Source organism: Schistocerca americana, chromosome 5 (assembly GCF_021461395.2).
Source record: "Schistocerca americana isolate TAMUIC-IGC-003095 chromosome 5, iqSchAmer2.1, whole genome shotgun sequence".
Lineage (NCBI taxonomy): Eukaryota > Metazoa > Arthropoda > Insecta > Orthoptera > Acrididae > Schistocerca > Schistocerca americana.
Genome location: NC_060123.1, coordinates 181372795 through 181387368, shown reverse-complemented (window position 1 = coordinate 181387368; position 14574 = coordinate 181372795). Strand labels below are relative to the sequence as shown.

Sequence of the window (14574 nt, the reverse complement as noted above, 5' to 3'; positions counted from 1 at the left end):
ACCAGTAAACTGAAATCTACCACTTGCTTTACCCACGACTGAGCCTACGTGATCATTCCATTTCATATCCGTACAGAATGTTACACCTAGGTATTTGTATGAGTTGGCTATTTCCAGCAGTGGTCCTTGGCACTACATTTCTTTGTTTTGTGAAGTTCACAAGTTTGCATTTCTGAAGATTTACAGCAAGTTGCCAATCTTTGCACCACTTTGAAATCTTACCAAGATCTGAGTGAATATATTGTAACTTCATTATAGATAACTGCATCATCTGCAAAAGACCTGATGTTGCTATTAATACTGCCTACAAGGTCATTAATACACAACATGAGCAACAAGGGTACCAACACATTTCCCTGGAGTACACCCAAGGTTACTCCAACTGATGATGACGACTCTCCGTCCAAGTTAACATGCTGTGTTCTTCCTACCCAAAAGTCATCAGTCTAGTCACAAATTTTGTCCTCCCTACCAAAAAGTCCTCAAATCAGCACAAATTTCAGTTGATACCCCATAAGATTGAACTTTTGACAATAAGCATAGCTGTGGTACTGAGTCAAATGCTTTTCTGAAATTAACACGTACAGCATCTACCTTATTGCCTTGATGCAAAACTTTCAGCATCTCATGCGAGAAAAGTGCGAGTTTGGTTTCACATGATTAATGTTTTTGAAATCCATGTTGTTTGACACTGAGGTCATTCTGTTAAAGATACCTTATTATGTTTGAGCTCAGAATATGTTCTAAGATTCTACAACAAATGTATGTCAAGGATATTGGATGATAACTTTGTGGATCACTTCTACTACCTTTCTTGTGAACTTTTATGACCTGTGTTTTCTTCCAAGATCTATGCTCCGCTTTTTGTTCAAGAAATCTACGATAGATTATAGTTAGAAGAGGGGCTAATTCAGCTGCAAATTCAGTATAGAATGTGACAGCGATTCCATTGGACCCTGGAGCTTTGTTCAATTTTAACAATTTCAGCTGTTTCTCAGCACCACTGACACTAATGCTTATTTCATTCATCTTTTCAGTGGTATGAGGATTAAATAGGGGCAGTTCTCTTGGGTTTTCCTTTGTAAAGGAAGATTTGAAAACAAGGTTAAGTATTTCAGCTTTTGCTTTGCTACCCTCAATTTCAGTTCCTGTCTCATTTGCTAGGGACTGGACACTAACTTTGGTGCCACTGACAGCATTACATACGACAAGAATTTCTTTGAGTTGTGTGAAAGATCATTTGACAGTATTCTGCTGTGGTGCTTGCTGAAAGAATTGTGCATTGCTCCCTTGCCAGCCAAATGCATTTCATTCAGCATCTCCCTGTCAATAGACCTACGCTTTATTTTACACCTATTATGCAGTAATCTCTGTTTTTCTCTAGAAGTTTCTTTATGGTGACTATATACCTTGGAGTTTTGCTCACATTATGGACTGTTCGACTGGGTACATAATCTATTCAGTGTGTGTTTATGTATTCTTTTAAACTAGAGCCATAGTTCCTATACATGTTCCTGCCCTGTGCTGAAAGTTTCAAGTTCCTCATTGAGATATGACACTACTGATTTTTGTGTCTAGTTTATTGAACATATATATCTTTCTGCTTGTTTTAATTGTTCTTTGTAATGCGGTAATTATTGTTGCCATAACTGAGTCATGGTCACTGATACCAGTTTAGATGTGGGCATCCTTTAAAGAGGTCAGGTCTATTTGTTGCCATTAGATCTAATATACGAGGGCGGTTCAGAAAGTAACCTCCGATTGGTCACAGTGCGGGTTGTGGGGGGAGTAGTGACGCCATCTGTGCATTCACGCACTCAACAGGTCAGTTGGCATCAAGCCGTGGTCGAGTGAACGTCATACCTGTGCTAGTTTAGTTTTTGTGGCAGTTTGAAATGTGTGCTGCAATAGAAAACCCCGCCAAATGTGAAGTGCGTGCTGTCATAAGGTTTTTTACAGCCAAAGGATATTCTGCAGCAGCTATTCATCGTGAGCTTTGTGCCGTGTACGGACCAAGAGTTATGAGTGAAGGAGTTGTCCGTGAATGGGTACGTTTATTTAAAAGTGGACGAGAAAACGTTCATGATGAAGAGAGGAGTGGTAGACCATCATTGGTGACTGACGAACTCGTTCAGACAGTTGATGCAAAAGTTCGTGAAAATCGACGTTTCTCGATGTCGGAGTTGTCTACTGGTTTTCCACAGATTTCTAAGACTCTCTTGTACGAGATAGTGACAGCAAGATTGGGTTACCGTAAGTTCTGTGCATGATGGGTGCCCAAAATTCTTACCGACCACCACAAAACTCAAAGAATGGCCTCTGCATTAGACTTTCTGTCACGTTATGAGGACGAAGGAGAACCATTGTTAAACAGAATCGTGACCGGTGACGAAACATGGATTAAGTACGTGAACCCTGAGACAAAAGAACAATCAAAGATGTGGGCACATTCAAATTCACGTACCAAACCAAGAAAAGCCTCGCAAGATTTTTCTGCCAGAAAACTGATGGCAACGGTGTTTTGGGATGCCAAAGGGGTGTTGTTGGTTGAATTCATGGAACGTGGTACGACCATTAATCAAGACGTGTACTGTGAAACAATAAAAAAGTTACGACGGGCTATACAGAACAAACGCCGTGGTATGCTGACTTCCGGTATCGTTTTTTTGCACGATAACGCCCGTCCTCACTCTGCTCGCAGAACAACGGCCCTTCTTGAGTCCTTCAAGTGGGACGTTATCAACCATCCACCTTACAGCCCAGACCTGGCGCCAAGTGATTATCACCTCTTCATGCATTTGAAGAAATGGCTCGGGTCACAGCGGTTTGATGACGACGAAGAGCTCAAAGATGCGGTCACAGGCTGGCTCCAGGCACAAGCGGGTGATTTTTATGCAGAAGGAATTTCAAAGCTTGTGAAGAGATACGATAAGTGCCTCAATCGCTATGGAGACTATGTAGAAAAATAGTGCAAAGATGTAGTTGTAAGATGTATACATTAAAATATTTTTATTTAACTTGGTGTATTTTTTTAAATCAACCGGAGGTTACTTTCTGAACGGCCCTTGTATTTCCTTCATGAATTGGGTTCTAACTATATTTTCTAGGTGCTTATCAGAGAAGGCATTTAGTAAAGTTCACATGATGTCTCATCATACCCATCACTAACAAAACTGTAATTCTGCCAATTACTTTTTGGCTGATTAAAGTCTTCACCAGTGATTACAGTATGATTAAGGAACTTACATACAAGTGGGCAGAGATTTTTTCTGAAGTTTTCGGTTACATCAGAGATGATTCTGGTAGGCAATAGAAGGATCCGGTCGTCATTTTGTGGCCACCTTTGATACTGAGTCTTCGCCAAACAATCTTGCATGCAGTTCCAATTTTTATGTCAATGGATCTGATTTGCTTCTCTACTGCAACAAATACACCACTTCCATTTCCCATTACCAAATCCTTTTTGGTACACACTTAAATTTCCCCCAAAAATCACACTGCTATCAATTTCAGGTTTCAACCAGCTTTCTGTACCTAGTATTATAGGAACTTCACTGCTTTTCATGAGCACTTCAAACTCTTGCACTTTATTGTGAATGCTTGAGCAGTTTACTTTTAGGGTTTTAACACTCTCACCTGTGGGAGGCATTTGTTTCTGCCTTACACTGATACTTCTGAGTTTCCTACAGCTATCATTATCTGGATTGGATGGAGAGTCACCTAATCTGTAAAACTCTTTGTGTGCACCCCACACACAGTCAGCTAGCTGAGTAGCAGTCTCTGATATGTCTTGCACATCTGACCCATTTAGGGGGACACTACAGTTCTCAACCCTATGGTGCAAGTCCATGACGTTGCAGCCTAGCTTGTACAGAACCTTCAAAATCTCTAGTTTAGTCCTTCCAGTCAACTCAGAACCAAAAGACCATGATCAGTTCTGGAGACAGTGATGCAAATTGTGTTTCATTGAAACTCCATGCTTAAGGCTAGTCTTCTCAACCTCCTCTTCCGCTCAGTGGAACGACCCAAGTATGACTTGCGAGCCCAGATGACAAGCATTATTTGTTACAAAGTGTGCCACAATCTGCAGTTGGTTGCTCCCTGCGCCCTCAGTGGATGCTGGAATAACCTCTTCAACATGTTGACTGAGGCCTCCAGGCACACACTGAATGCAGCTTGTGTCCTTTCCTGTCCGTTGCTGCCATTTCCCTAATGGGTACTATCATTCGCCATATGTTTGAACTGATGACGATTAATAGACTCCTACCCTTTTGTGTTTGCCTGCTCTTGGCACTATACAAAACAGGTTTCCCCAAAACAGGTGAAGTGAGTCCCACTGGCTCAGTTTCAGTTAGTAAGAGCACCTCAGATTTGTTGGTTAGAGGGATTGGTACAACACTCTTGAGTCCTCCCTGGTCCCCATCCACCCTGTATCGGATGCCTAGATCTATCAGTGACATGCCATTTGCAGTCAAATGGATGAATAGTGACAGATCCTGTACTTTCTGCAGAGGAGACAGGATCCACAGGATAGGGTAATCATTAAGGTACCTCTGGTATTGATGTCACAGGTACACAAATCTCGGGCGCTCTTCCAACACATGAATTTGCAACAGTTGCTAATAATTGGAGTAGTCAGGGCGATTTCCAGCTGCTTATGAACGTCAACAACTTCTTCTCATGTTCAAGAACAGCATTCAAAGTGGGGCTGCATTTCGGCTGGTGCAGTGTATACAAGGCAATGAAAAATATCTTTAAATTAAGCCACTGATTATCTTTTAATTTATTGAGCTAAAAATTACTGGTTTCCTAAAACTTTTTGAGATTAATTATAAATGTTTGCAAACTCGAATACAGAGTTATTTGCAATAGAAGCAGATAATATATAGGACTACTTCTCTTTAAGGGAAAACTAGATGTAACAAAAAATATTAGTTAGAATATGTGCTACAGTTAACTAAATCTCAAACACCAATTTACTACATGTTGCTCATGAATTATGCAAAGAACAGTGGCAGTTTCCAAAAATTCTCAAAAATGCATGTTCATTTGCGTTGATACACAATGAAATTCAGGGGGTGATGTATTCTTGACAAAACTGTGAACCACAAATGCTGAACTGCTACAAAATAAATTATGCATCCAAAACACTCGTACCACTATCTTACAAAGGATAGTTTTGTAAGTGTCTGAAAACTGTCAGAAATAACATGTTTCACACATCGTTTCATACATACTTGTACAATGAAATTAGTGAACAGTTGTTTTGAAAGAGGATAGGCATACTGTTCCCAGAGATTTTATAAGAGCACATTTAAGTTTAAGCCTGTAATTGACGATAATAGTATGAGTTTATCGTGGCAGTTGTGAATGCTCGAAATTTCACAATATGTCATGGTACAAATGGGCATTGATACAATCAGTGAAAGATTATGCAGAAGCAACGTGAACAGTAAAATAAAGAAATGTAGAACTTCAAATTGGCACATGGTTCCTCTACAAGTGGTCTCACACAAAGGAAAATTCCTAAGTTGTCTTATATATAAATAAACATACTTATTGCATGCATTTTTCACTTAGCTGATCTGTGCACACTTCTGCACTGATGTGCCAAAAAAGAAGACTGCAGCTTGAGTTTATCGTGGTGAAAATCAGTAAAATGTGCACCACTAACAAAGCATGTCTTCTGCCTGTTGCAGCTAACAGTGCCAGATGATTTGGTTTGTTCCAAGGATTGATGACGAAATTGTCTGAGTTTTCGCTGTGTGCCCAATGACAGGCAGCTCCCAGGGCATCTGTCCGCCGAGTACTCCATGCCAGCCACAGGAACACATTCATGTAAACTCTGTAGGTCCCTCCTTTAATTCCTATTGGCTCTTGGTTGTGGATTCCCTGCTTTCCTTGCATTCTCCTGCGTGTGTCAACATCGTCTGAGGTGGCAATTGGTACGATTTTGAGCGTTTTTTTCTGTTGTGGGGTTGCCTTAGTAGTTTCTTATAATGGGTCCCTGTTCATTTCACACATCTTTCAATTGTTTCATTCTTGTCACAGCATTTTTTGTGTTAAGACTCCGCCATTCCACCATCAATCAAATGGAGACACAAAATAATAGTGCATACATTCAAGTCCCAAATGAAAAAGTTTGTTGTGGTTTCTTCACCAGACGAAGCCCTTCTCTGTTTCCTGAGCACATATCCCTTCACACCAATGAGGGAATGGAGACCAGCTGAATTGCTTCACGGGCAGCAGCCACACACGTTCCTCCACTTCCTGTGGCCGGCACTGCACCTGCTGCAGTCTGGTTCATCCGGCCGGTGTTGGCATGAGGGTTCGGTTGCCAGCCCAAGTGGATGTGGGCCACTGTTGTCTGCGACTGGGAGTGCTGACTTTGTGGCATCTGTACAGCCAGTGAGGTGGACACACCAGTTTGATCAGTTGCACCCCTGCACCATCACGTGCTGCAAGAAGCTACTGGTCGCAGGTGCAGCCTGTCGCCATGGCCCACTCGCCCACACTCCAACTTGAACGTGGGTTCACCTGTTGTGGAGGCGCTCATGTCTCATTGGCTGCTTCCTTGATGTGTGGCACGCTTAGGTTCCAGCTTTTTGGCACCGGATGCCAGTTTGTCTCATAACTTGGGTAGTTGCCACAGCCTGTTGTTGCAGTCGGGCCACCTCCACCAGCCCCCCTTATTGTCCGAGCCATTGTCACCAGTGGGCCCAGCCCCATATCCTCTGCACTGGGACCTGCCTGCTGATGACGATACAGAGATGGCGATGGTGCTGTCGTCAGGTGCCGCATGGGCCCAATGCCCTTGGGTGTAACTGCATCCCTTTGTCTTCTGGCCCTATGCTCGTGTGTTCAGGCTAGCCCATCCTACCCCTGCCGTCAGCACCAGCTGCCACCATTCTTGATCTGATGAATGTTGGGCCACCGGGGACTCCTCCATCGCCTGGGTGCCCTCTTTGCACGAGGGAGAGTGCATGTGACTGAGTGTGCCAAGGGTATTGTTGCCATGCTTGTGATTAAATTAACTGCCAACTGTATTAGTGTGGGCTGACCACTAGAGGCTGCTGAAGGAAGCGTGCACACAGCATGGTCTGCACCACACTGACCAGCGACTCTCACCTATATATGCACGGAGCAGTGCTGACTTGTTGACTATGTTCTTTTGGTGTGTACCACTCACATCTGTTATTCTATGTATCGCGTATGTTGCACCATCTGGGAATTTTTTTTTTTTATTTTTCTTGTGGAAAGAGTACTGGAGGATATTTGTCTTGTGGTCTATGGAGACTGTGCAGTCTCATGTTGCATGGCCTTGATATATTTTTGTCAACTGTGCCTGAAGATGTAAAAAAATTTCCAACAATTTTTGAGTCTCAAAAACATTTCAATAAAGAATCCTTTAGATACCAGGAAAGAAAATGCATTTGTTACAAGAAATAATGTCTCCCTTACAAGTGCTGTCATCGACATTGTTCTTGCTCATTCACTTTTCCCAATAAAAAGAAGTAAATGATTTCAGGAATCCTTCAAAGGGACATCAAATGTTTCTCTAATCTATTTTGTTTTTTACTTTCAGGGTTAGTGATTATACAGAACATTTGACCATTCTTCAATTTTTTTTTTCAAGTTGTTTTCAGAAAGCATGAAATACATATATTTAAATATCAATCAGTTTTCAATTACTATTAAGAGTATATACATCAAGATATGCAAACAAGTTTCAATATATGCTTTTTTTTATATTGATTTTCTTTCTCTTTTTCATGAAAGTAAGAAATCCACAATTCCTAAAGTAATTGGAATTCTGATAAATTCTTCAGCTCTTAAAAAAGATGGTCACGCTTTATGCAAACTGTTGTCATCATCAATGAGCAGTTCCATTGTAGTTGTAGGCAGTCCTTCCATTCTAAAATGCTGCTACCCCTAGAGGATCCACAGCTCTTTTGTGGGTAAGAGAGTGCATGGGGCCCTGATGAGCTATTTCAGGCTTTCTTCTCTTGTAGGATGCATTTCTGTCCCAAAATCCACTTCTTCCCATCCTAGCTCCTCCCCCTCCTGACCACCTTCCCCCACCCATCCTCTTTCTCCCTCAGAGTTTCCTTTTATTATGATCCCACCATTCCCTTGGTTCCACTATTCCCTTTTCTTCTTGTGTCTTGTGTTCTACTCTCCCTTTTATTCTGGTCTCCCCCTTTGGGTTTGACCTCCGTTTCTAAATTGTTTCTGTAGTTTGAGCCATTTGGGGAAGAAATCCCTTCCTACCATCTCTGGCATCGGTTCCTCTTCCCCCACCCTCCTCCTTCCCCGCTGTAGACCCCCACTCCCTTGGCTGGGTCACCTGCATATGTAGCCAGTCCATGTGGTGGGGCTGTTACATACCTATTTGGCTTGGCCCCTGACAGCACAGGGATCACACTTCTGCTACCTGAGCTACCTGCTCGCCTTTTTGGGGGTATCAAAATTCCTAGCAACAACTGCATGAAAGACATTGCTTACTGTGACTGTATAGTGCCCACATGCCTTCCTCTCCCTGGCTGCCACCTGGGGGTACAACCAAGCCTGCCAGCCTGAAACAAAACCCTTTCCCCCTTTACATGGTTTGTTCCAGTTTCCATGAATTTTTTGGGAATGAAATGTTGCTGACATAGGACCACATACTCTCTCTTTGCAGGTATATGGGGAAAGGTGAGGTGCATTTTTGGCTGTCTTCCTCCTACTTGTGTCCCTGAAATTTCCATAAATGGTGTTATCCTCACCAGCCTGGACACTATTGCAGAGCATTTTGCTCAACATTTCGACCAGGCCTGAGAGTCAGTACACTATCCTCTCACATTCCATCTTCTCTAATGGCATCGTGAACAACTCCCTTTATCTTTAGCTTCCCACTGCCTGGCGCCGTATAATGCCCCATTTAGTGAGTGGGAATTCACCAGTGCCCTTGCTCTCTGCAATGACATGGCTCCTGGATCAGGCTGGGTGCACAACCAAATGCTTCAACACTTATCAATGGATAGCCAACGTCATACATGTGTCCTTTTTAACCGTCTCAGGAGCAAGGGGGAATTCCAATGGCAAGAAAGTGTCATTATTTCCTTTTTTAAATCTGAAAAACTGCCTCTTCAGATGAAAGACCATCGTTCAGTCACTTTAGCCAGTGTCTGTGCAAGTTACTTGAAAGTATGGTGAGTTGAAGACTTTATTGGATCCTTCCTGTCACACGATTGTGGGGTACAATTGGCAGCTTGTGCCTTTTGGAGTAGCCCCGTGATCAGCCTCCTAGCAGAGGCAGAGGTTCCACCATTGCAGGTTCTGCGTCAACAACAGTTGATCGCTTACGCGTTACACATCTGCTGCTCGCTAGAGCACCTGAGCTACCATCTCCTCCTCCTAGATACAGAGATCCACCTGCCTCAACAGTGGCCCAGGTCTGGGGTTACAATTGCCATCTGCATCTGGTCAACTTTTTTCTGAACTCCAACTTTCCCCTCCACCACCTCTTTTCTGGCTCCCCCTCATGTACACGTTCATGAGCATACTTTGCCCAGGGCTCTGTCTGATCTGTCACAAAATTCGAAAGACTTGGCTAATCCTGAGGCCTTCTGCCACCAGTTCTTCTCCATTCTCGACTAGTTTCAGGGTTCAATAGTATTTACACTGATGGCTTGACAGCTCCTCATGTGACTTTGCTAACGTTCATTTGGGATGAAATCTGCTTCTTGCCAGATGGCTGCAGTGTTTCCACTGTGGAGCTGGTACCCATCTCTTGTACTCTTGTGCATATCTGTTCCTGTGCCAATGATTCTTTCCCCATCTGTAGTGACTGTTTGAGCAGTTTACAAACTATTGACCAATGTTCCCCACACCATCCCTTGGTCCCGACTATCCAGGAGTCCCTTTTTACCCTCAAACAGCGTGGAAGCTTGGTGATCTTTGTCTGGACTCCAGGTCACGTTGGGATCCTGGGAAATGAACTCACTGACAGGCTGGCCAAATTGGCTACTGGCAGGCCACCCCTAAAGATCAGTATTCCAGAATTGGATCTTGGATTGGTATTGCACTGTCAAGTTCTAAGGATTTGAAATTTGGTATTGGAATTTGCAAAACTAGAGATCGTGCTAGTCAATTTGATAATCTATTTGTCCATTCCTGACTGAAAATTCGGAAAAAAAGTCATTGTTTAATTTATAGTGAGTTGACCAAAGAATAAAACCATTACTGTACCTAAGAAAGAAAATATCAATGATTGTTTAAATTATAGAACCTACATGTTAGTAAGCCAACTTCCAAAAATTCTACGCAGAATTGTTATATAAAGGTTAACTAAGATTTAGGAGAAAAACAACTAGGACTTAGGAAAGGTAAAGGAACCAGGGAAGCTATAATGGCACAGAAAGAAGTGTTGAAATGAAAAGGAAAAGTTATGGAAAGTGAGTTCTGATGTGGAAATAAAGCAATGCTTGACATATATTAATATAATTTTTTTCCTTCTGTGTTTAAGGAATCTATTCTGAAAGTTTGGTTGTAGCTTTTCATCTCATCTTTAATGTTGACAGATTCTATATCACAGAGAGATATTACAAACATTACTTTATCTAACTAACTGACTGTAGTAGATTTATGATACAAAAGTTATAATATGTATTTAAATTTCAGAAAAATGTGATGCCTTCAGGTGCAAGAAGTAAAAGCTTGCTTTTGAGTCGTATAAGGGCTGTTGTAGACCTTGCATGGTCTCACATCAAATTGGTGGTCTGTGAGTCAGACTTTTCCACAGTAGAAGCAGAAATATCACTGTTTCATAAGCTTCTTGCAACTGCAGAATCATGGCAACAACTGAAATTGCTGAAAAATGTGTTAGACCACTGGCAAACATTCCAAGATTCTACTACCTCTGGGTATGTATGACAACAAAACATTCAGTAATTTTAATATGCTTCTTTTCAGTATTATGTATACCTATGTACAGAGAACATAAGTTCCATCAAATTCTTGATGTTTCAGAAACAAAACATCGGACCCATGGATGCTACTTCTTTATAAAATTTTACATTTCAAGGGTGAACATTTGGATTCAGTTCTGGATGCTGTCGAAGAAGTATGTAAAGGGAAGAAATTTAATGAAATGGTGAGTCAGCTATATGACATTTATTGCAGTATAAATAAAAAGTAGTGAGGAAAAGGAAAGGCTATAGCTGACATATACTGGACATCCATCATAAGAGTCTTGCAATTTTGTTTTTGCATTGTGTAGCTGGAGTCACCCCAAATGAATATTGCTCATCATATCTTTTATGTGATACCCAGTATCTATGAAAAGCATCCATCATTTTGTTTTCTGTTAAGACTTTTATAGTGCGATATTTGTTTTATTGATATGTGTTAACAGGGATAGTAAAATAACATCAGTCACCAGTACTCCAGCAGTGACTGAGCAGACCTACTACATGGTGGTATCAGTCTGTGTGGGTCAGAATGGTGCTGTCATTGATGGAGGAGAGCTGGTTATTGTTCATGTTTTACTCTCTGTTAATACATATAGATAAAATAAACGTCACAATAGACTAATTTGGGGCCACTGTATCAAATGGGCGTGTAATATTCCACTTTACAATACATTTTGTTTGTAACAGAAAACAAAGCCACACGTTCTGTCCACACTGGGGATAACATGGAAGATGTGATGAGCAGTATTTTATTGTGCTAACTCCAGCTTCACATTGCAAAAACAAAATTCCACATATTTGCTGAAACACCATAGAAAATGCGCCTGATGACTATTAGGAGGGACATCATAGGTGGGTGTGCCAGCTGTCAATCATCTGCGTGTGAATGACTGCCTTTCCTTATTTGTGTTTTTGTTTCCATTATCACAATGCTAATGGCAGCCATTCACATTTGTAGGTATAGTATTTAAAAGTCATCCATGAGTGTCTTATTGAGTTTGGAATTTGAGTATTTCAGAATTTGATCTTAACCTGGCTTTATTTTTAAGTTTGTATCCATCATTTTTCAGTAGTTTCAAAGCATCCTGAAGAAGAAGAAGAAGAAGAAGAAGAAGTAGTGCAAGTAGTAGCAGTAGTAGTAGTAGTAGTAGTAGTAGTAGTAGGGAGGTGGTAGTAGTAGTAGTAGTAGTAGTAGTAGTAGTAGTAGTTGATGTAGTTTTATTCACATGCAGATCACTTTGACAAGGATATTCTGTTGTAAATTCTGTCTATGGTGGGTAAAGTTTATCATGTTTCATCTTCCATTACAATTGTAGAAACAGGAGCACCACACAGTGCCTAAGTATTAAATCACATAATTGTGGCCAGAATTCTTTGTAGAGTAACGAAATTTTTGTTTTGGTGTGGGCATGGTGCAGAGAGACAGCAATTGCGACAAAAATACAACATTAAAGATTATTAGATTAAACAGAGAATTTGAAAAGTTTGTTGTTATTCTTGTGTTCCAATGACATCAAGAACGTGGATCATGGGGGTTATTGATCACACTGGCCTCCACCACTCAAAAATAACTTTGAGAAAAATACATATGTTTGCTGCTAGACAGTTTCCAAACATTACACTTTAGTAATTAGTTCTGCAGTGACACATAAAGTTTAGTTCATTGCTTGTACATATCTTCATTCGGTGTAACTCCGAGTAATTTTCTTCCTGACGCTGCTGCTGAAGTCATCATCTCGGTCCATCTCATCTGCTAACTGGATCTAGTTACTTGAATTCCCTGAAATAATCCAGGTATCAAGTCATTTTATAGTGTTTTATTGATGACAGGCTGCACCACTTCTTGGTGGGAGCCCACTCCACACAACAGGCTTCATAGACACAAAACCATAGTACAACAATTAGATTATTACACTGATGTGCGACACAGTGTTGGCATCTGTGAACTGTCTCCAACTGAGCTTTTCTGAGCCTTCTGCTCTCCCTATTTAAATGCTCTTAACAATCAAGTTAACAAAACTATTGTGCAAAGTTATAAAATTGACAATTAAAAGTTCAAAGTTATTATGAATAACTATACACAAAACCTTTCTTATTTTATGCCCAAACTGTTGTATACAATATAAAAGGTTTTTACATAAGATATACAGGGTGTTACAAAAAGGTATGGCCAAACTTTCAGGAAACCTTCCTCACACGCAAATAAAGAAAAGATGCTATGTGGACATGTGTCCGGAAACGCTTAATTTCCATGTTAGAGCTCATTTTAGATTCGTCAGTATGTACTGTACTTCCTCGATTCACTGCCAGTTGGCCCAATTGAAGGAAGGTAATGTTGACTTCGGTGCTTGTGTTGACATGCGACTCATTGCTCTACAGTACTAGCATCAAGCACATCAGTATGTAGCATCAACAGGTTAGTGTTCATCACGAACGTGGTTTTGCAGTCATTACAATGTTTACAAATGCGGAGTTGGCAGATGCCCATTTGATGTATGGATTAGCACGGAGCAATAGCCATGGCGCGGTACGTTTGTATCGAGACAGATTTCCAGAACGAAGGTGTCCCGACAGGAAGATGTTCAAAGCAATTGATCAGCGTCTTAGGGAGCACGGAACATTCCAGCCTATGACTCACGACTGGGGAAGACCTAGAATGACGAGGACACCTGCAATGGACGAGGCAATTCTTCGTGCAGTTGACGATAACCCTAATGTCAGCATCAGAGAAGTTGTTGCTGTACAAGGTAACGTTGACCACGTCACTGTATGGAGAGTGCTACGGGAGAACCAGTTGTTTCCGTGCCATGTAAAGCTTGTGCAGGCACTATCAGCAGCTGTTTGGCCTCCACAGGTACACTTCTGTGAATGGTTCATCCAACAATGTGTCAATCCTCATTTCAGTGCAAATGTTCTCTTTACAACATGATCAAATTGTAAGTTTTCACAATCAACATGTGTGGGCTGACGAGAATCTGCACGCAATTGTGCAATCACGTCAACAACACAGATTTTGTGTGAACGTTTAGGCAGGCATTGTTGGTGATGTTTCGATTGGGCCCCATGTTCTTACACCTACGCTCAATGGAGCACGTTATCATGATTTCATACGGGATACTCTACCTGTGCTGCTAGAACATGTGCCTTTACAAGTACGACACAACATGTGGTTCATGCACGATGGAGCTCCTGCACATTTCAGTCGAAGTGTTCGTACGCTTCTCAACAACAGATTCGGTGGTTGATGGATTGCTAGAGGCGGACCAATTCCATGGCCTCCATGCTTTCCTGACCTCAACCCTCTTGACTTTCATTTATGGTGGCATTTGAAAGCTCTTGTCTACGCAACCCCGATACCAAATCTAGAGACTCTTCGTGCTCGTATTGTGGATGGCTGTGATACAATACGCCATTCTCCAGGGCTGCATCAGCGCATCAGGGATTCCATGCGACGGAGGGTGGATGCATGTATCCTCGCTAGCAGAGGACATTTTGAACATTTCCTCTAACAAAGTGTTTGAAGTCACGCTGGTACGTTCTGTTGCTGTGTGTTTCCATTCTATGATTCATGCGATTTGAAGAGAAGTAATAAAATGAGCTCTAACATGGAAAGTAAGCGTTT

General features: G+C 41.6%; 1 protein-coding gene across 2 annotated transcripts in view; it reads left to right on the top strand.

The window, feature by feature from the left end:
* LOC124615599 (neuroblastoma-amplified sequence-like) overlaps window positions 1-14574 on the top strand; it is a 414306-nt gene that overhangs the window by 370467 nt on the left and 29265 nt on the right. For both annotated transcript variants that reach the window (XM_047143590.1, XM_047143589.1), the window contains exons 38-39: window positions 10663-10904; window positions 11011-11134. In XM_047143590.1, coding sequence (XP_046999546.1) covers window positions 10663-10904; window positions 11011-11134 — 366 coding nt within the window. The remainder of the gene's footprint in view (window positions 1-10662; window positions 10905-11010; window positions 11135-14574) is intronic.